Raw genomic sequence first — 23,107 nt, forward strand, 5'->3', positions numbered from 1 at the left:
GGGCTGCCATATTCTCTCTACCCCCCCCCCCCGAATTACCGGTACTCTGGAGTCGGACCCTTTCCCCAGGATGAACAACTTGGCAGGCTGAATATCGCTTGGCCAGCAGCTGCCCCTTCCAATCACCTTCATGGCGGCACTTCATCACTAGTTTCTAAAACAAATCCTTCCTCGTGAGGTTATGAAGGCTTTACAATATATTCCAACTACAGAAGTCTAGTCCTTAAAATCAGGAAATGATTTTCATATTTTAAAGCCAAACTTGCCATTCCTGCTAAACCTGAATCTACTTTCACTGAATTGTTTTTCTTAATTTGATAACATCCTTTCTAGGAAATGTTTATGGAGTGGCAAGTTCAACCACAGCACCCTCCATCCTTTCCCCAAAACCAGTTGTGGGTAGGGTCATAAAACCCAAGATCAACATAAAACAGAGTAGGTACCGCCAATCTCAGCAAAGCTTCCGAACCACTTGCAACTTATGAAAGGGGTTAACTTAAGTGTGCTAAAGGAATGCTGAAGGCTGATGGTATTTCTCTAATAACTAGGCTGTTGTTGTTGTTGTTGTTGTTTAAAAAACTGAACATGGGGGTGCATGCAAGCATGAAGCAGGGCAGGGCTAGTCTATAAACATTATCAGTTCCATACACACCCCCAGCAAACAACATACCCTTTGAGCTCTCTGCCCCTTAACTCATTCTCACAAGCCAGCTGCAAAACTCAGACTCTGGTTCATTATAGCAGACAGGCACAAGACCAGTTAGCTCATAGGAGAAAGATGCTTTGAGGGTGAAGCATCCATAAGCTGAAGTGGGGGAGAGCAGAGACCATGGCAATCAAGGCGATCCTGCTGGCTTCAAGGAGCTTTGGACTAAGACCACAGAAATTTCCTGGAGCAGATTAAACGCAGGTGCTGGGTAACAAGCTGTAACTGGCTCACCTTGCTTTGAGCTGAATGATACTATCTAGAGTACGTAATGAGACCATGAATAGCATTACATAACAAAACAGCAGGAGTTGTAAGGAAAAGTGCATAGGAAGCCATTCCTTACTCAGATCCTGATACAGGAACTACCTAATAAAAGAAACAAGAGGAGACCAACATGGAATTGAGAGATTAGGCAGGAGGTAGATTTAAAAAGAAGACAGCCCTTTTCATGCCCCCTTCTGCTTACCCCAATTTCAGTGCCTGCCTCCCATTCCCACTTCAGCTTCTGCCATCTGTCTCCTTCTCCCGTTCTCCCCTAATTTTTCTCCACAGTCCTCTGCCTCCCAATCACCCACCCTGAGAACATAATAAGAGCCTGTTGGGTCAGGCCAACAACCAATCTAGCCCAGCATCCTGTTCTCATAGTGGCCAACCAGATGCCTGTGGAGAAACCCACAAGCAGGACCCAAGCACAAAAGCACTCTCCCCTCCACATCTTCTTCCAAAGCACATCTTCTCCATCACCAAAACAACAAACCTGTTTCCTCCCTACTCACCCCTCAAAACAGTTCCCTCCTCCTGTTACTTCCACTGGAATTTTGGGGTAGTGGATCTTGACTCTTTAAAGGCACTCTCTTCTACCCTTTCTTGGTCTCCCTCTCCTCTGCCAATTGGTGTGCATGCCTCAGCATCCGCATGCAGACAACAAGGCTTGTAAATTGATAGAAAATGTAATGTGCGGGTTTAAAACAATGCAAAGTGATCAACCATCTCAGGAAAACAGCTGTTGAGGAATATCCCACAGATGAACTGCCAGAGGCCATGCTTTCTCTGCTCGCCACCTTGGGATTATCTCCCTGCTGGTGTCTTTGGTTACCCACAACCCCTCCCAGAAGCTCCCTCATCTCCTGGCATTTTGTAGCCAATACAGTTCTTCATTACTGAAGTGAACACTTCAGAACCAAAAAGCTACAATTTTGACTAGTTGGTTATGGTGGATTATACACCTCCTTGTAGCATTATTTCAGCCTTAAATTGGCTTCTGACCAGTGCTGGAACAACACTACCTGCCTGCAGACTCCAGCTCCACTGGCTTCTGTCCAGGGTCCTGACGACTTTCTTCCCATTCTCTCTTGCACTGTGTGTTCACTACGATTACTGCTGCCTCCTGCCTGCTGATCCATGATCTTGCCTATTTATTTATTTATTGCACATAAATACTCTCCCCAGGCTTATTTCACCTCTGTGGGATTTATCCTCAAACAGGAAGCATACTTCAGGAGAGCACATATATCTGAACTTGGTTCTATATAGTGTGTGTCCAGATTGCCCGCACCCCTTCCTGAAATCTGAAGCAGTGCCCCTGCACAACTGCACTACTATGCACAACTCAGTAATATTTAAGGTGCTCTTCCACTATTAAAGTAATAGCCTGATTAACCATTAGCATAATCCAATATTGCACTAATTGTCTATGATTTGGGATTATCTTGGCATTTATTTGTGGTGATATGAAACATAATGAAGGATCAAGACAGATAATGCTCTTGTAATTTTGTAGTGCACCTAGAATGCAAACCCCAAGAGGGACCGTGTTGTTGACCTCATCAGCTGAGGCTTATCCTTGGAAGCTAAAGTGACCCTGATGGCAAATATCAGATGTCCCCAAATGAGGGCACCTTCAAATGAAGTATTCATGACACAGAAGTAGCATGGCAAAATCTTCCGAGGGTAAATTTACCATGTCAAAATGCAGTAAGATAAGTTCGATTGCAAGGCACAGGACAATATGAAAATCCTAGGATGGGGTGAGGTGAAAGATACTTGTGAGCTTATCCCTCCAAGAAGTGTGGAGAGCAGTTACAGATGGGGTTCAAGAGCACAGAAAGGTGGAATTGTGGAGATCTGGGGCTCTTCTGCAGATTCTGCTAGAAGATTCATGAGACCTATTTCAAACCTGGCAGGTGTTTGGTGGATGTTTTCAGCTTTGCATGTAGCAAACAGGTAAGGGAAGAGAATATCATCTTTCAATAATTTCATAGCAGTGCCAATTGCAATAAACATTGAGATCTGCAAAAGTTGGTTTCTCATCTATATATCATTTCTAATTTTAAGAAATGCCTTTTTGGGAGGGAGGGCAGAGCAATTGCCCTGGGCTGCATCCTCTGGGAAGGGCACATTAAGCATTGTTGAACAGTGCACTCCAGTTGGGGGGCAGAGTAACACTAACACAGGGTATGATGAGGAGGAAGAGGTAACTCTATTGAATATTCTGCTTCCTGGACTTCTCAGGGTTCTAATATGTGGCTGGATTTACCTCTGGTATGCCACAAGAATATGCAATCCACCATCTGTTGATTCAAGATAAATTTCCATCATAGTTGTCAGGATGCCCACATCTCCATTTTACTTTCAGGAATTGAGGCCCAAATCGACATGAAGCAACTTTCTCCAAGGCTACTACGTTGGTCTATTTTGAGGTCTTCCATTTCCCAGTACAGCATCTAAATTAAAGGCTTGTGCTTTATCTGTTTCTACAGGTATATGACCCCCCCCCCCACTTCCTGGTTCCTTTGCCTAGTAGAGATGGGTCTAGGCTAGGCTATCCAAATATATCATCGCCTTGCACAATGTCAACATGCAAGCCAAGAATATATTGCAACTGTGTTTTGAGTAGAATAAATAAGCCTTGTCACTAAACCCAAGTTCCCAAAGTACACAAAGTTTCAGTAGAAAGCATGAAATCACACCAGCAAAGTTTTTTTAAAATAAAAAATACCCAGCACATAATTCCATTTCATGTTTTGTTCTCACCAATTCAATTAAGACATTTTTATTAGTTCACATTCCAAATAAATAATGTTGCATTTAAGTTGAGAAAATAAAGGAACAAAAGTCCCCAAAACAGATTTTTTAAAATAATTATAATGGGGGTGGGGAGAGATGATACAGTTATGTTTATGCTAGTGCACTTGAAAAATGAGTTACAGCATAGCTAGTGACCATGTAAGGAGGGCAATGAGACATACAAGAGGCAGAGTCTGGCTTCCTAACTACAGAGAAAAGCCAGAATGATGAGGGTGTTTCATATGGGAAGACAGGCATAAACTTTTGACTTGGACAACATCAGTCCATAAAGGTTAAAGGGACCCCTGACCGTTAGGTCCAGTCGTAGACGACTCTGGGGTTGCGGCGCTCATCTCGCTCTATAGGCTGAGGGAGCCAGTGTTTGTCTGCAGACAGCTTCCAGGTCATGTGGCCAGCATGACTAAGCCGCTTCTGGAGAAACCAGAGCAGTGCACGGAAACACCGTTTACCTTCCTGCCAGAGCGCTACCCACTTGCACTTTGACGTGCTTTCAAACTGCTAGGTGGGCAGGAGCTGGGACCAAACAACAGGAGCTCACCCCATCGCGGGGATTCGACCCGCCAACCTTCCAATTGGCAAGCCCTAGGCTCAGTGGTTTACACCACAGCGCCACCCATCAGTCCATACATAGTACCAAATTCAGAGGAAGAACTAGTGTTTGTACCTGTTAGCACTGTGTTCTGCAACAATGTCTGATCAGAAATTCTTGCTTGAATCCATCACCATTCCCAATTAACAACAAAGTACCTACAATTGTGTTTCCCCACATCCATTATTTGTTCCCCTTGCTTTTACCATCCTGCATCTCCCTTGTGACTTTCCCCATTATTAAAACTTTAAAGTGTAAGGTCCTTGGGGCAGGGGCCTGTCTTTTTTATTCACTTGTAAAGAGCCAAGTATCTTGAAGGTACTGTACTATATTGCTACTACTGTTATTTATGAGGACTATTGCATGCATTATAATATTTCTTAGCTACGGTGTAAATTTACCTGATCGTTATTCTTTCTTGGCACTCTACCTTCAGGTACAGTTTCGTTTCTAAACTGGAACATGGTAGCAAGAGACTCAATTTGAGCACACATTGCAAAGCCTTCTGAAAACTAACTTTCCTGGAGCTGCCGAAACCACCCAGAGTGTTATTCATGGACAGGTATAGCCTGTGGGACTTTTTATAGCCATTGCGCTGTTTTGCTTCCAGCCTTTATTCAGAAGGGTTCTTTAATCAGTTCAGCCAGAAGCAGGTTTGCCTTTTATTCTCGGGCTCCCTCCTCCTCCTCCTCCCTTCAGAATCCTTTGTAGTTGTGTGTGGCTTCTGCACCTCCTGCTGGCACTCGTCCAACCACCTCCTTCTCCACCCCCACCCCCCCCACCCCAGTTCCAGCTTTCAGGGTTCAGCACTGAACACCACGGGAGCTAACTTCCCCAGAACCGCCTTAAATATTCCCTCCCCAGCAGCTGCCTCTCCTGGTCCTATTCCACAAACTCCTGAGTTAAGCATCTGCTACCCCAGCACTGCAATGCAGCAGTCACTGACCAAAATGAAGTTCCCAATGAGCCATTCTTTGAAACACATGAGCCCCCAGAGCAAGAATGACAAGGCCACGACCCTGCTGCCTCCGCTCTACAGCCTTGCAGCATCACCTGGAAAATCCTACCTGACCCGACGGTCCGCTCGGAACTTGAGCATGGTGGCAAAGTCTCAGCTGCGATCCCTGCCTGCAACCATGTCCCTGGAAGGTGGGTGAAAGGTAAGTCTTCCCGGAGCACAGCCGGTTCCCCTATGCCCTTAGGAAATGTGCCATAACGGAAAGTCCTGCGCTGGCAAGGATAGGGATGTGGTGGTCCAGTATGCCTCCCCCATCTTTAAACTTCTCTACTCTCCTTGAGTTCAGGGAAGACAGCAGCTGCTTTCTGTCTTTCTGTTCTGGCAAGAGAGAGGGAGAGGGAGAGAGAGGCAGAGATCTGCTGCCTCTCCCTCTCTCAGGCACCAGGGTCTATCTAACCTAGTCCAGCCTCATCATTCAAACAATGCTCTCAGCCTCACATGCAGCAATAGCAGCAGCCAGCAGGCATTGCAAAGGAGTGCAGGGGGGGGGGGGGTGGAGAGAGAGAGAGAGATTTCAAGCTCAGTTCCCCCAAGGAGAGAAAGGTGAAGGGTATATGGACACCGGCATGTGTCCAAATACACACACACACAAACACACACACAGCAGGTGCAGCAGGAGACAGCTTGTGCTTTAACCTGATCAGAGGGTTTAAGGAAGAAGGGCTTTTTGTAAAGGCTGAAGGTGAAGAGCATAAAATGCTGGCATTTCCCTTAGCAAAAGATTCTTGGGGAGCTGAGCTCTATAGTTCTAGAAACTCTGTCTGACTGATCTCCTATCTTAAGTACGCTACAATGATGATGCCCATAAATAGATTGCGACTATCAAATGGATATTTGGCTCTGAAACATGCCTTTTTCATCCCGCCCTTTATCTAAGACTCAGTGTGAGCTGCAACACCTTCTTAAAATCAAGAGAGAAACACAAAAGAAACACCATATGAAACAGCTCATTTAACAGACGCACAGAAAATATTTTTTGCTGCTCCCTTTGTTCAGGTTTGCCACTGAGATTTCCTCCTTGATCCTCTCTTGCCTCACTAATGCTCCTTTAATGTCAAGTGGTCCTAATGCCCTTAAATTGCTCTCCATGCTGGCTTATTAGGCCATATTGGTTTTGATTAGGCTAAGGCAATTTAATGCTGCATGAGTCTGAAAAGTTCAGTAATTGTATTATTTGTACACTTTGTCAGTCTTCCTCCTGGACCCATAATCTAACTACTAATGCCCTTCCCTTCCCTTATTTGTTATATGAAAACTCTGCACTGCTTTTTGACCCACAATGGTCCTCCAAGCTACTAATAACCCACAGAATAAAAATGTCTAAAAGAATAAACAGCAGGACCATCTCAGGATCAAAGCACATATCATAAATAACAAAGACCCATAGGCAGAGAGCAGCAAGCATTTGCGCTTCCAACCAGAAAAGTTTTACAATAGGAAGGTTATATTAACAAATCTTCAAAATGGAAAATGCGTTTTACAGTTGACTGCTGACAGAGGAAGCATATTCTAGACTGCCTGCTATCTAGGCTTTATCATCCTAGATGTGCAGGCCCTGACTGTCAGGCTACAAGCCTATACACATTTATTTGTGACTAAAACCCACTGCACTTAGTCGGATTTCTGAACAACTATGCAATAAATAATATGCTTTCTATGCCTGGCTGGGTAAAAAGTCTAGGTTTGCCAGCCCACTCACATCCTACAATATACTATATCCTGTTCTTCAAGTGACACCTTTAGTTACATTATGTGTAGTGGTCTTGAGAGTAACCTCTGCAATGATAATGATGTTGATGATGTATCTCATTTTTCTTTCAAACTCAAAGCAGCCAACAGGCAAGAAATATCAACACAAACAATGAACAAAACAGTAGCAATAAAATCAACCTGCAAACAGCATCAAGCAAGCAGAATCCAACCAACAGCAACAGGAGAGAGAGAGAGAGAGAGAGAGAGAGAGAGAGAGAGAGAGAGAGAGAGAACTACCAACCAACGACTGAAATACCGGTAACTGTGTTGCAACCTAGAAATGGAAGGCTAGCAAGTGATGGGGCAAGAAGGCATCCCTTGGGAGGACATTTTATAACACTTGCGCTGCTTCTGAAAAAGCCCTGCCTGGTTCTCTTCTGCACAAGAGTGTGTACAGAAAAAGGTTTCTGATTATGCATGGAATGCATAGGAAGGCACATAGGAGAAGGCAGAGCTTAAAGTGCTCAGATTCCAAACATTTAGACCTACAAAGGTAAGGACCAGCATCTTAAATGAGGTCCAGAGACATTTACGGTAACCCCAATTTTACATCCAAACCTTTTGCTACTAGGGTGTTGACTGGGAATGGAAGGATAAAGCATATGACTCAAATTTTGCATCGTTTCCTATGGTTACCTGTTCATTTTCTGGACCAGAATGTGGGGTGGGACCACTACACTAGCTCCTGGAAGGTGGGTCACTGTTGCAAGGCAGTGGTGTAAATTGGAAGTGTAAGCCAGTGTTCCTGCCTGTGCGTTTCCACCACACTGACTTCCCCACAGCCTGTCTCCTCTTCCTCCTGGCAATCAACAGTGAACCATCTTCTGGGAAGCTGGCATGAATGCACATGGTAAGGGCACAATTGACTTACCAATTTAAACAGGTGAAAGGCACCCCTAGTCAGTGCTACCACCTTTCTAGCCTTCCTAAAACTGTGCCAGGTCAAGGAGCTACCCCAAACTACAAAACTTTATCTTGAGGAAGAGTGCAACCCCAGCCAAACAGACTATATATACTTCTCCCAGGATTGACTGGTCCCCTCACAACAGCACTTTTCCCTGTGCAGAATGAGGTACAGATTGTTCACCTCCCATCAGACACGAGACATCTGTCATACCATACAAAAGATAAAACCTAGAAATCAGCTGCAGGGTCCCAGGGTGTGGTCTGAAGGCATTTAGGACCAGCACCTTGCTGAAGCTAAGCAGGCCTGGGTCTGGTCAGTGCCTGGATGGGGGACCTCCTGGGAACCAGATGCACACTGCCTTGGGTTCAATGCCAAAAGGAGGGTGGAATGTAAATGCAAGACAATAAGTAAATACAAAGCCCTTAAATTGTATAACCTCCCAATCATAAACATGTTTTCTCAGAAGCAGGTTGCCTAGTAGTAATTAACTGAAATGAGCCACCATGAAATCACTGGATTAAACCAATATCAAGAAGAAAATTGATTGGTCTCACTCTGCCTTCATAACAATCAAACCAATCAGACTTAAGGAAGGCAAAGTGGGCGTGAGGATTCTCCCTCAAGCCATTCAATGATATTTGAAATAGAAATTGATGAAGGCAGTAAATCTCAGAGCCATTAAATGCATACATTTAATCTTATTTTTTTAAAAAAGCTTGGTAGTATATATTGGCGTTCTTCCTAAAGAAGCCTTAGTGGAACATTATCGTCTCTCAACAGAATGGAGGGGAATAGATTCATACCCTCCAGCATGTTGAATCCCAAAACCGGGTTGTGTGTCTTCCCACCCACGCAAGATCGCATATCCCAAAACACACACTTTTTTCTGTGCCGTGCTTTTATTTATTTTCATAAAATTTATATACCGCTTGATTGTAGGAAAACTTCAAAGTAGTTTACAAATAAAATTATCACTAAAAGCTTTCCGACTGTAATTTAAAATCTACACTGCTATAAACACAGTTCTCCTGTACAGAGTTTAATAAATGAATTGATCTTTTTTTTAAAAAATCATTTTTACTGATTGATTTTTTAATACAAGAAAGAAAAAGGGGGAATATATTAGCCTACTGTACAAAGGTAAAAGTCATATTTGTCACTCTCCTCATTTTTGCCTCTGGACCCACCAAGCCCTGGTATGCGGCCCCTAGAAGGTTGCATGGAAGAGTATGTGGCCCCTAGGCTGAAAAAGATTCCTGGCCCACGATTTAACAGCACAACACTCAAAGACCTAAACAGGCAACACAAAACTAGTTATTTTAATCAAGAGTTTCATGAAATGCAAGATATTGCAGCAAGGGGTGGTGGTGGAATGATCACCTTGCTATTATTTCCTGTTTTGGGGGGGGGGGGTTGAGAGAGAGAGGGAGAGAGAGAGAGAGAGATTGGCAAATGGTCCTAGTGGTACAGTGTGGGTGGACTGCACTCAGCTTCAAAATAGGTAACTTATCTTTAAAGGTCAGAAATATCTATTAGTGAGCAGCATCACTCGTCACTGAGGATGGCAGGCTTGCGGTACCAAATATCACATGCCACTTGGAAGTGCACTGCATGACTTAGCTAGGGGAAGAACTGTATTTTTCCGAACATCACAATACAGGCTGAATTCACAGGAAATGGTACATTGTGGTCTATTATTACATGAACAAGCCTCAGGTTCGTGTGCTCTCCAGCTTCGTTTCCCCTCCCAGTGCAGCTGCAAGGAGGAGATTGTTTATTTATTTATTTTAATTTATACACCGCCCTATACCCAGAGATCTCAGCGTGAGGAATGGGAAACATTCAGTTCTCTTTGTAACTAACTTCATTTAGTGTTATGTCTGAACCTGCATAAACTGTGGCTAGTCTTTAACTATGGCTTACTGATATAAGTTGATTTCAAACATTGGTTTCAGAAGCAGACGTAACAATAAACCATAGCTGATATTAACCTAAGGTTACCAGACGTCCCCGTTTCCCGGGGACAGTCCTCAGATTTACAAATCAGTCCCCTGACAAAATCCATCTATTTAGTAGGAAGTTGAAAAGTGTCCCCGGATTAATTGGGGAAAAAAATCTGGTACCCTTAGATTAACCACAATTTAGGGTTTGGGCATAACATTAAACTGCAGTTAATCGACAACGTAAGTGAAACTTTCCAATCACCTCACAGAGGAAAATTGGGGCAAGGTTAAACAACTGGGTTCATTCAGTTTGTAATTTAAGGGTTAATTTTGTTAATGTTAAAGTCAACTAGCCAAGCAGAGGGGCAGGTGGAGGTATTGCTTAGCAACCAAGCACAGTGGTATGATCCTCGCCAAGGGTAGCATATGCTCAAATTGGCTGTGCAGTTCTGAGAAAGTTTTCCTCTGTATGTTTGGTTGAATGTCTCCTTGCTATGTACATGGCCAGAACTAAGAAAGACAAAATCTGTCTGTTTACTTCTCCTCAAATTATACACTGTTCTGTTCAGTTTCCTCAGCAAAGTGACTTTTCTCTCTGGGTTCCATCTGCGTTCTATATATGACTTTGCTAACAAGGGGGATGTATGAGCCTAAGGCTCACACATATAATAATAAACATAGTTTATTACTACATATGAATGCAGTCACTTTTTTGTACATCCTAGGAGAAGTGTTAGACACCCTGCTTTGAGAGAACAAAACTGCATTCCCTGCAGCGGGGACAGAGAACCTGTAGCCCTTTAGATGCTGATGTACTCCAACCTCCATCATCCCCAGCCAGCAGGGCTAATAGTTGGTGATGATGTGAATTGTAATCCAATATATATGGAGGGCACCAAGTTGAGAAAGGGTCCCTACAACTAATAAGTAACAACTGTGCATTTATTGAACAACAAACAAAAAAGATCATCTGGAGGAAAGACCTTCCAATAAGCCTGATTAGTTCTAGTCTGCAAGCCAATAAGGAAAGGTCGTTATATTGACCCTGTTATTGGCTGCAAGCTTTCCAAAAGTAAAAGAGTGCACACTTGTTCATTTGTGCAGCTCAGCTACTGTGGAGACAGGTACATAAGCATGTGACTTACTATCCAAGTGTACAGCTCTACTATTAATGTGCACATATGACATCCTCGTTGAATGTGGCAATGCCCCTAATGGCTTCTACAGACAAAGAGATCTGGCGTCTGTTGTTCAGTGTAGTTGTAAGGGGCAACCCTGGTGTTTCATTGGGCATTTCTGAAATGTGGCATTTTTTTGAAAGGAAGGTGGAGGAGGTGATTCTTTTGCCTCTGCCTGAGCACAGAATAAGTTTCAGCCTAAGGAAATAGGGCTGACAAGTAAAAGAAGGTCACCTTCACACAAAATTTATTACCTCCGCAGCTGCCTCTTTCTTACGGAGAGTATCAGGGGGATGAAAGGGAGAGCTCCTCTCACCAGCCCTCACAAATTAGGCTATCTGACCTAAGCATCTCCTTGCAGCATAACCCATCCTGTCATCCCCCACACAGGCATAGATGGGCTCCTTTTTCCTCCTGGAGAAAAATAGACCTGCCTCCCCCAAAGGGCATTGTTAATGTCCAAAGTGCTAAAGTCCACATTTGTTGCAACCATTATGGCAGCACGATGGGCTATCACTGCGTTGCTGCAAGTGGCTTCCTGTTCCAATCTGTTCTCAAAACAGGCACAGTGTGCTGCCCATTTGACACTCACGGGGGCCCAGAAGTTAAGGTTATTAGCCACAGTGTCCTTATCTTCAGTACAGTCCATGGCTGGGAACACATGGTTCCTGCACACTGGCTGATGCAACAAGCAGTGCTAAAAACAAACCCATTGGCATGCACACCTGACCCCAAGCTGATAGTGCTGTTTTAGAACTGGCTGAAACCCACAGACGGGATTCTCCACATAAACACACACACCCTTCACTAAACTCTGCCATTTGCAACTTCTGATTCTTTTCCAGCCTTCCCGTCAAATTCCTAGAATTAAAAAAAAAAAAGCCATGTGCCTTTCATTAAAAAATACCACCAGGCTGATAAGCTTAATGGTGCACACTTCATTTCCATGCCCTTCCTGCCACTGGAAAGATCTGGATGAGTGAGAGGAAATATCTACCACTTGTTATGTAGGGAGGCATACGCCATCACCTTCCAAAGCTGGGATTTATAGGTGGTGATTTAAATTGCTCCGTTTCATGGAATCTCATCTTCATCTTGGCTCAATTGACTCAGGTAAACTACAGAGTCTGACTCCAAGGCTAGATGCTCTAGTGATCTATCCATAGCTGCTCATAAACATCACCTAGAGTCTGCATAAATATAATTCCTGTGCCCATAAATATCAGCCTTATGCAACCCATCATAAATAAAGGCATCCTATGTGGGTATGGTTCTGTGATTCCTGCAGTCAAAGAGACAATAGATGCATGTGTTCCTGGAGAGGCAAGGATCACTGATGGGTTCTATAGATGCTCTCTCCCTTGGGCCATCACAGTACAGATAGATGATACAGATACAGATACAGATACAGATACAGATACAGATACAGATACAGATACAGATACAGATACAGATACAGATACTTATTTGAGGCCACTTTAGAGTGCTGGACAACAACCTGGGAGACCAGGGTTCGAATCCCTACTCAGCCATGAAACTCACTGAGTGAGCTTGGGCCAGTCACTGTCTCTCAGCCCAACCCACCACACAGGGTTGCCATGAGGATAAAATGGGGAGAGGAGAACTACGTATGACACCTTCAGCTCCTTGAAGGAAAAGGTGGTATACAACTCTAATAACTAAAATAAAATAAAAAGTCATGGTTTAAAACAACTTACAATAAGGTGGGTTGTAAAAACATACACCTCAGGTGTCAAATGTATGTGAAGTCTGTTTTATGAATCCAGGTAACAAAACAGGCAGAGTCCTCCTGCTAGAACAGAACATTCCTCAGTGCAGATCTTCATCTCTCCACCTTTACACCTGTCTCAACAACCAGCTGCCTATGCCAATGCAGCCCTCCGGTGCCCCTTTCTCACAGGGCTCTTGGGCACCTCTTCCTTCTGCACCTTTCAGCCTGCCGTCCTCACTAGGCATTGGGGATCAGCACTGTGTAAAAGCAGAGAGCCCTGCACTGTTCACCTCCATGAAGAAATGCCAAGAAGCACCTCAGACAAAAAAAAGTTAACCGACAGCCAGTCACTGCAGCGCTGATGGCACTCAGCAAGCTGCTAGACCGGCTCCTAGCTTGCATGTCTTCCCTTTCTTCCTGACTCACAGGCCTTGAGCGGGGAGCCTCCTAACATGCCCCACAGCTACATCTTCCCCTGCTAATTGGTTCTGCTGTTGGCTACTCACGTAGGTAACTGGGTCTCCTCTTTCAATTGCACTGGAAGCACAGGGAACAGCATGCCAGGGACTCACCACCTGCAATCTTCCCCCTTTTGAAAACAAGGCTAAGATTCTTACAGACTTAGTCAGACAGATCAAATGGCGTGGCCCAGTGGCTGCATGGATCAGCAGACTTGTGCAACAGCCTACTACAACACTGAAAAATGGTTTGGGGGAAGAAGAGACTCACTAGCAGTATTTGGAGGCAGTAGACCTCTATTTACCAGTTGTGAGGAATCAGAAATGTTTCCCTCATGTCCTGCTGGTGGGCTTCTCATAGGTATTTGGCTGGCCACTGTGAGAACAGGATGCTGGACTAGATTGAGCCTTTGGCCTGATCAGCAGGGCTTCTCTGTGTGGCAGGATACTGCTAGTAGTGACCCTTTCTCCCTCTTCTTCCATGAGGCAGGTCCCCCCTGGAAGATTACCCACTAGGGAACGTGGCCCTCAGACTGAAAAAGATTCCACACCCCTGAATTAGTGCCATATGCAATTATAGAAAGAAAAGAAAAGAAAAGAAAGAAAATACAACACTAGTACAGCATTAACCAAAACAAAAAACAAAAAATCTGGGTGGTTTGAGATGGTGGTGGTTATTGTTAGAACAGGCAAGCCACTCCATTCATGCTGCCAAGACTAAAAATATGCTAAAAATATGCAGTAACTCAGGTTGCACAAGCCTGGGCCCGCGGCAGGTGTTTCCCCCTTCTTGCATCACCATTTCCTTGAGCTGGGCTGGCTGGCAGACACAAAACATGCCTCTGTTCCTGGGAGGAGGAACCAGAAAGCTTTCCTCAGAGATTCAGTGGCCTAGGGCGAGGCTCATTCTGGGCCATCCCAGGCCACAGCAAAGAGAGCGCGTGGCTCATGAATAAAATCTGTTGCTTTGCTTCGCAACTCCAGGCTGTGAGGCGGAGCATGATGCGCAGATGCTGGCAAAATGCAGCGCACAGAGCATGGCAATCTGGAAGCAGAGGGGGCCAAAGATTGGCTTAGTGAAGGAAGAAGACAGTCTGCAATAGCCACGCTGAAGCAAGAGGCCCCAGGAGAGGGTCTAATAGGCAGGAGATTATGACAGGAATTCATCTCTGAGAGAGAGGCAAGGGGTTCTTTCCAGGTAGGGGCTTAATATTGCAAATGAATGATTGGCAACACGTTGTGTGTTGTTGTTGTTGTTGGGTTTTTTTTTAAGTTATCAGATTTTCAATGGAAAGTCTAAATCCAGATTAAATTATGTGAATACTGTGGAAAATTTGCATGCACCAATCCCAGAATAAACCCCCATCTGGAAGCACCTAGGCCATGTTGCTAATGCTACACAGTGGAACAGCCAGGGAGTATTAAGCAGGCAAGCGCCAACGCAGGAAGTCTTAAGCAAGCAAACCCTAAGATGGGTTTCAACTAGCCATAAAGTTAATCCTATTAGGTAGAAGGTGATTGTTCCTGCTCTAAGCAGGCTCCATGCTTGCAGCAGAGATTATTAGGATCAAAATCAAAGATCATCTAAATCTGGCAAAATCCATTTAAAAAGAAATAAATTAGTAAAAAAAAAAATTGCAGAATGCAGGCGTGTCTCGCCGTTCTGCACGGTTCATTTCAATTCATGGCGTGCAATTGACTGACTAGGAAAGGGTTACAAAAGCAAATGTTTGAGCTCCGAAAGGCTTATCTGTGTTTGCTGCTGTGGCCCATTTCAGAACTTCCTATTACACAAAAGTAGATAAATCCTTCTGGCTACCATTTGAACCTGTGTGGCTGGTTATCCCTTGCTTTTATTTGCTGTCTGGAATTGCTGTGTTGCAAATTAACAAGCAGAGGACTCTAGGGAGGAAAGTTAATAATGGAAGGAACAAAGACGCAAAAAGCCCTCAGCACACAAGGGCAGGGCACTTCCCCAGCCAGCTAGGCACTAGGAAAGATACATATTTAATGGAACCTCTGCTTCATTTCAATTCTCAGGTGCACCTTTTACATATACTGGTGCATTTTTCTCACCATAAGCCTCGGTAAAGCATTTCAGCAGAGTTATTATTTAAAAGTGACTCAGTTCTCTGATTTGCAAAATGTCACTAATGACACCCTACAAATCAGAGAACCTAGTTGTATCAAGAAAACACCCTCAAATTCCATAAGTATAACATTTTTTTAAAAAAAAAAATCTACACAGGAAGTGCCTGTCTTTAACTGTGTTGACTCTCAGCTGTTTAATATATGGCGGATGAACATAAACATCTCACCTGGTGTGGTGTAGTGGTTAGAGTGTCAGACTAGTACCTGGGAGGCCAGGGTTCAAATCCCTGCTGTGAAACTCATTGGGTAACCCTGGGCCAGCAAGAGTCTCCCTACCTCGCATGGTTGTTCTGGGGATAAAATTGGGAAGAAGATGCCACCTTGAACTCCTTGAAGGAATAAAATAAATGAGTAATAAATAAATAAAACTGTAGTTTTACCTTCAGAAGAAAAGTTTCCCCTGCTTGTCTAAGAGTTTTACTGTAATGTTAAACTGATTTGAGGGTTAATCACTTATTTTGAAGAGCAAATCATTACCCTGATTTTTAAATGTTAGCCTAAAAGAAACATTTGCATTAAAAAAAAATTAAATCTGATCATAACCGTGACCTTGGAACATCTCCCCTCAGAATCTTATCTTAACGTATTCCAGATCTGGTTTTCAAAATTAAATTGGTTTATGACATTGGAAACTCTGTCTGGCTAGTACAATGTGCTCCTGAGCCCTACAGAGGGCAGCCTGGAGCAAATCCATGTTCTGCTGACAGCTAGGATTGATGCGGTTAACTGACCCTGGTCAACACCCCTATGTATAGTATATACACACACACTAATGGAAACCATCCCTCAGAGCCTCCTCAGTCGCTGGAACGTCTGAGATTCTTGCATATCCAAGATAAGTCTGTCTGGAAACAGGAGAAATAACAACCTAGCTGGGCTGCCCCCCTCCCTCAAGATGAAAAGCCATTGCAGTAGTGGAACCTGGTGTGTGCTAAATAAAAAAGAAGGATGCTGGCAAGGAAACTGGTGTGCAAGTCCTTATCCATTCCCACTTTGCTCCTGACTGGGCTTGCCTGCCCAATTCCTGCCACGTCCACGTTCCGGAACTTTTCAGCATCCCTGAAACACATAAATTATTTCCCTTTGTTCTGAAGAGGTGCTGAGACCATGATAAAATTCCAGCACATCCTGCAGTAGGCTTATGTTTAAATGCACACGGTACATTTCCTCCAACTCGGCTCCAGGTTGATTTCAGAGTTCAGGCATTTAGGCTCAATCGCTTCAAAGCAACGCAGAAAGGTCCTGGCCACCCCAACAGACCATGCCAATTTGGATTGGACAATTTCATGGAGGAGAAGGTTATTGATGGCCACGAGCCATGATAGTGATGCTCCGCCTCCATGTTTGGAGGCTGTAATGCTTCTGGATTCCAGCTGCTCGAGTCCTGCTTGTGGGCTTCCTACAGGCATCTGGTTGGCCATTGTGAGAACAAGATGCAAGACTAGTTTGGCCATTGGCCCAATCCAGAAGGCTCTGCTTATGTTCTTATCAGCAGGCCAGCATCCTCACCCAGCATCCTTGGGTGGTTGCTGGTGGTCCAGCACCTTAACAGGTCCTGCTGCTATGCTAATGTCTACCCATAAGGAATGGAGATGTTAGGCAACTGGGAACTAACCCATTTACTACCAAGTTCCAGAGCAACACTGCTTTGTGGGCAATGAAAATGGCACCTAACTGCCACCTTATTGCACCACTGCTGCTGCCATCAAATCGACCCACCAACATACAAGGGGCCCATCAAGAATGCACTTTTCTGAGGAGACCCTTAATCCTGGAGCCAGTCTCGCTTGAAAAGGATTTTAAAACCACCACAACAGAGAGGCTTCTGATCACGAAGCACTAGAAGACAGAATGGGTCTTGCAGCCTAAAATTTTCTGCAACCTTTGCAAAAGCAGAAACTGAAACTCTTTATCAGGAAGTTTTGCCTGTGTTTTTGACACACAGATCTGGACTGCCGTAAACTAAGGAGCCAGGATGGCTGGAATCCAAACCAATCTTGCGTGTTGGCTTCTCTCTTTGTTTTCATATCCTTTTCTTCACCTCTCTCCTCTCCCTCCCTCCAGAATCCATATCGTTCCTCTGATTAAAGAGCTGCTCGCCTATTTGACTGCATTTCACTCAACTTGCTACAATGCATTTGGTGCTGAAAAACTGATGGCATTAATCAGACTAAGTACTCTGGGGACTCAGGGGTTAAACCCTCCTGCTTTTTTATTATTATTATCAAAACCTGACCTGTGTCCTGGAAATGCGCTGGCACCTGGTGACTTACATGTTGTTGTTGTTGTTTTAAAGGTGATAGGAATCTCCTATTTAATGTCCTTTTGCAGGTTTAAAAATAAGAATACAGCCACCCACTAAGATTTCTGTGTCATAAGATTGGAATCTAGACTCTCTTGGTGATTCTGTGACTTCTTGGCCAACAGACAGAGCAGATAACATGAGATCTAATGCTTTAAAAAGATGCATCTTTACAACATCAGACAGAAATCCAGAGCGGTGCTGCCTCACAGGCATGGAGGAGGCGCATAACATTGTAAATGCAAGCCTTCACTGGCTCCATATTGTTTGAGGGATGGCCTGGAACTAATTAGCACTTTATAGAAAGAGGTACTGCATGAAAACCATCCACTCGCTGAGATGCTGCAGGCACAGGGAAGCTTCCAAGTTAAAGAGATATTCTCCCTTCTGTTTACAGAACTGTTGAGTATCCTGGAAACAGCTGGTGGATCATTTATGAACATTACACATGAATGCTCATAAAGCTGCATCTGATAAGAGAATCGTTTCATATTGGTTCATGGATCTGCAGGCTCATCAATAAATGCAAGGCAGAATATCAAGTGATGCGATATCCCTTGCAACAACATGTGAGCAATTCCTGGCTCTCTGCCTGTGCTTCTGTCCAGCACACGTATGCAAATGACTTCATTTTTTTCTGAAACTCAGCTCTTTGCCTGTATTTTAAGGGCTTGTGAAGATGAAGAAAAAGGGAGAGATTGGGTGGCAGGGAGAGAGAGAGGCACCATTATAGCATAGCATTTGGGGCGATCTCTGCACAAGATAGAGGGCTGTGTTTGCACATAATGCTAAGCTGAACAATGGCTTCATGAAAATGTGCAAGCTCCTGGGAAGGAGATTGCCTCTGCTTTGATTCTTCCCAGTCCTTTTAGCTCTGGGTAGTGCAGCAGCTAAGCTAAGGTGCTACCTGGACCCAGGATCACAGTTAAGCTCTCTCCTCCTTAACCCTCGCAGCCACTTTGCTCTGTACCAGTAATGTCCCGGTATGCAATGCCAGAACAAGGAGGCCAGATCCATGGCACTGCCCTTCCCCACCAGCTGCTCCTGGATGTGTATGTGCCTTTGGGAAGCAGCCACCAATAATGCCTCTCCATGCGTCCTTGCTAAGATTTCCCACAGGAAGGAGAGAAAAGGCGACATCCATGATTGAACTGATGGCACATATGGGAGGCGCTTTACAGAAAAACTGAATGATGTACCTAATCCTCCTAAGCTGGTCCTCAGTACCTGCAACAACAAACCTACCCCACTGCTGTTGTTTCATTGCATGAAATCTGGTATTGGTGGGGAGGAACCCGTATCTCCTTCTATACAGCGAAGATTAAGTAGCCTCAGCATCCTGCCTCCACCTGGTACCAACCTGAAGGCATCTGCACAGCAGCTGCTTCTGGCTCCTTGAACAAAGGGGCACAGCCTGGGGCAGCAGGTTTAAGGCAGATAAACATACCAAGGAAAAGAAACAGACTCTTCCCCCCCACCCAGAAGTCTGTAGCCGGATGAAATGGCCAGGAGCACAAAGGGAAGGCTTTGTCTAGGCCAGGGAGAGGAATCAATCAGCAGAGAGCAGGGAGGGAGAGAGGTGGTGGATTTATTATATTCCATGAACGTACAATAATAAACAGACATCTGATTGCTTGCTGTTTTGTTCTCCTCCCCACCAACAGGCATTTATTACTGCTTGCCTGGAGTGCTTTTTAGCAAGCAGAGGCAGCATCTTATCACTGGACATTGCTCAACCTATGCTCCTTCCCATCCAATACCACGGTCCGTGTCTTATTTATTTTCCCAAGACAGATCGACAGGCAGCATGTAGCGGCAAGACCTCCCATCCTTGATCAGTGCATCACAACCTCAGGGAGGCTGCTGTGAGAGAGGCTGATGGTCCTGCAGTCACAGTCTGCCTCCAGTCTCCTGCAGGGCCAGGCACTTACAGCTGGATCCTCTTTGCAAAGAACATAATACCTCATAGCCAAGGAGCAAACTGTTGTGGCCGCTTGCCTGCAACAGAGCCCTGCCTGATTTATAGCAGCTGTGGAGCCAGGCTGCTGTGTCAAAGGGTCCTCCGCAACACCCATCACTTTAGGATCTGAGCACTGCTAAATTGTCCCATAAATCCTAAGGAAGTGGCTTTTCAAAGGTGTTCCATTTCCATTTACAGGGTTTCGCGACCATCTAGCCTAGCAGTAGTCAGGGAGAACATGACAGATGATGCCACAGAATTTGAACTGTCTGAAAACAGGATCTCTATTATGGGGAGCCTGGAAATCTAACATTCCTTTCTGCCAAAGTACACTCAATATCATTATGGAATGGGACGTCTCTGTTTTCATCGGAGAAATGTTGGAAGGATATGCAACTCTGATGGCTTCCCTCAAAGAATCCTAGGAATGCAAATCCATACAGCTGCAATTCGCAGCACCTTTAACAAACTACAGGTCCCAGAATTATATGGAGGAAGTCATGCGCTATAAATGTACAGCATGGATGTGACTATATTTGAAAGCTGGGAATAATGGTTTATTAACGGGTGTTTAGAAATCCAGGGAAACGGAGGAGTGATAAAAGGATATTGGCTTATCAGTTAGTGATTGGCCATCTGAATTCACCTATATCAGGGTGGAAAACTTCAGGCTTGGCAGGGAGAATGTGGCCCTCCAAGCCTTTCTATCTGGACCCTGTCCCTCTTCCCTAGCCACACATACCCCAGGCCCTGCTCTACACCATACTCAGGCACCTTTCTGTGTTATTCTGTTCTATACACACAAAGTAAAATGTGTGTGTATAGAAGCCTGACATTTTGGGCCGGAATGCAGTCTGTTTTGCAAAAGTGAGAGTCACATCTGTTGCTCTGCCATGTTTGCTTCTCGATCTGCCTGTTATGGGCATGTGGCCCCCAGAAGGTTGTCTAGGAGAGAACATGGCCCTTGGCCACAAAGGATCTCCCACCACTGACCTATATCATCAAAGGGAAGAGAGTCTGATAACTGAACCACCATATACAGGATTCCAAAGACAACGGCTAGTTTCCTGCTATGACCTTTATGTCACTGGGGGTGGGGGTGGTAATGAAGCTGTCTGAGAATAGCAGGACTGCCTTACTGACGTTGCTCAAAGCGTATGTAGGTGGTGCTGCACCTTTCTGAGAATCGAGATACGAGGCAGCCAAGAAGATGTGGCTTGCCAAAAATTAGCTCAAGCGCCTGCTCGTGTTCTGGCTCTGCGCAAACATCATATGGCTCACAGGCCTTAAAAGCCTGGCCCAGGTATTGGCAGATTTTGGGGGAATTTTAAACATCACCATCTGCTGGACTTAAAACATTAGAAGAGAAAACAACAGCTAAATTCCATGTTCATTAAAGTCAAGCTGAACACTGTAAGAAGAAACCACAGGATGGAGATTTTGGGGGGAGCACAGAAGAAACAGACCTACAACAATAAAGCACCCTGCATCCGTCAAAGTGCGGTCTTGGGTTTGTTCCTGCACAATATTATTGCTATGCAGTCTTACTTTCTGTTCCGTACCAGCCTGTTAGATAGGGCCAGGTAGAATAGGAGGAAAGAAGGAGGATGGAGATTATCAACAGCTGCTAGCTACAAGGGGGCTATGCTCTGCATCCACAGTAGGTAGGACAAGGTATGCTTCTGAATAATGGTTGCTGGAACTGCAGAAAGGAAGAATGCTCCTGTGCTCATGTCCTGCTTGTGGGCTTCCCACAGGCATCTGGCTGGCCACTGTGAGAACAAGATGCTGGACTAGATGGGCCATTGGTCTGGTCCAAGAAGGCTCTTCTGAGGTTCTTAAGGGCTGTAGAGCAACTGCAGTGGCAGAGCAACTGCTTTGTATCTCCTGGTAGCTTTGGCTGGGGGGTAGAAAATACTCCCATCTGAAACCCTGAGAATCACAACAAAATCGAAAATTCTTTCTAGTAGCACCTTAGAGACCAACTGAGTTTGTTCCTGGTATGAGCTTTCGTGTGCATGCACACTTCTTCAGAATCACAGCCCATCTTTGTAGATGATACTCAGCTAGCTGGACCAACTGTCCGATTTGGTATAAGGCAGCTTCCTATGTTCCTAAGAGATGTTGTAATTAGAAGTGAAGAACTGAACCTCAGGGATATGAACTTCCCAGAGATTACTGAGTGGTGACATTCTGATGTAATGCTAAATCATGTTTCAGTGCTATGCAATCAAGCCTAGCTTCCTGCCAGGAATCTGGGCTTCCTCTTCTTCTTTCTGCATATCACACTTTACTTTTCCCCTAACTGTGGCTTCCTGGGCTAGGCTAATTTACATGGTGCCAAACTATGGTGCAGGGATGGGGAATCTGCAGCCCTGCTGATGTTGTTGAACTACAGCTCCAATCATTCCTGACTGTTGGCCATGCTGGATGGGACTGATGGGAGTTGTAGTCCAACAACATCTGGTGGGACACAGGTTCTCCATCCCTTCTTTAATGCTACATCTGAACAGTTGCCCAATTTCTCCATGCATTAAATCAGCGGGGAATGCTCAGGTTCCCCAGTCTCTGTCTCTTTTTGTTTCCCTAGATATGAGAGATTGAATAGGACTATAACAGCCTGGTGTTTAAAAGGTTGGTCTTATTTGGGAGTATCTATAGCAATATGACTCTCTGTGGCTTCTCTTTGTTTCTCCTTAGACTTAGAAGTAGAGAGAGACTTTTTATTTTTTACAAACTTGGGACTGGGACACATAAAAATTGCCCACAATTTCTCTCACTGCAACTGAAAGAGCTGCAGGCAAGCAGCACTAGTTAATAAGCCATCAATTTCTCACGACTCACAGTTAAATTACCAGCTCAGTTGCTTCCACTCCATAAGGTAGAATCAGCATCCCATGCCAAGCCCAGTGCAATTTCGGAGGGGCCCAACCCCTTCCAAGTCATCTCCCTAAACTGCTAAAATTGTGAAGTACTTTTTTGCCTTTTGGACATTCAGTATAGACAAAGGGTGCTGGAGAGAACCTTTGAAAAAAACTTGGGGTGAAAAAAGAGTCTATGGGGGGAAATGGAAGGTAAAAATTAAATATATACCATAATGTGTGTGCGCTTTTGTGTATGTCTAAAGGGTGTATGACTGTGTACGCCCCCTCCCTCACCCACTACAGGAATGTGGCCCCCAACAGTTCTTCATCGGTGCAAAGCAGCCTTTGGCCAGAATAGATTTACCCACCCTACCCTAAAAGGACACCTAGGCTGATATCATCTTCCAAAAGACCTTTGTCCTGCTTTCAGGTGGTGAAATGCATCAGTTCATCTGGC

The 23,107-nt window shown here is 44.7% G+C and overlaps 1 protein-coding gene across 22 annotated transcripts in view; it reads right to left on the bottom strand.

The window, feature by feature from the left end:
* The window catches only part of PLEKHA6 (pleckstrin homology domain containing A6), a 198,971-nt gene that overhangs the window by 66,730 nt on the left and 109,134 nt on the right, over positions 1-23,107 (bottom strand). The window contains exon 1 of one of the 22 annotated variants that reach the window (XM_033152760.1): positions 5,453-5,718. The exons of the other annotated variants lie outside the window; for them this stretch is intronic. Coding sequence (XP_033008651.1) covers positions 5,453-5,484 — 32 coding nt within the window. The 5' untranslated portion in view covers positions 5,485-5,718. Of the gene's footprint in view, positions 1-5,452; positions 5,719-23,107 lie in introns of those variants that run through there. 22 annotated transcript variants of the gene reach the window in all.

This window comes from Lacerta agilis, chromosome 6 (genome assembly GCF_009819535.1).
Source record: "Lacerta agilis isolate rLacAgi1 chromosome 6, rLacAgi1.pri, whole genome shotgun sequence".
In the NCBI taxonomy this organism is placed as follows: Eukaryota; Metazoa; Chordata; class Lepidosauria; order Squamata; family Lacertidae; genus Lacerta; species Lacerta agilis.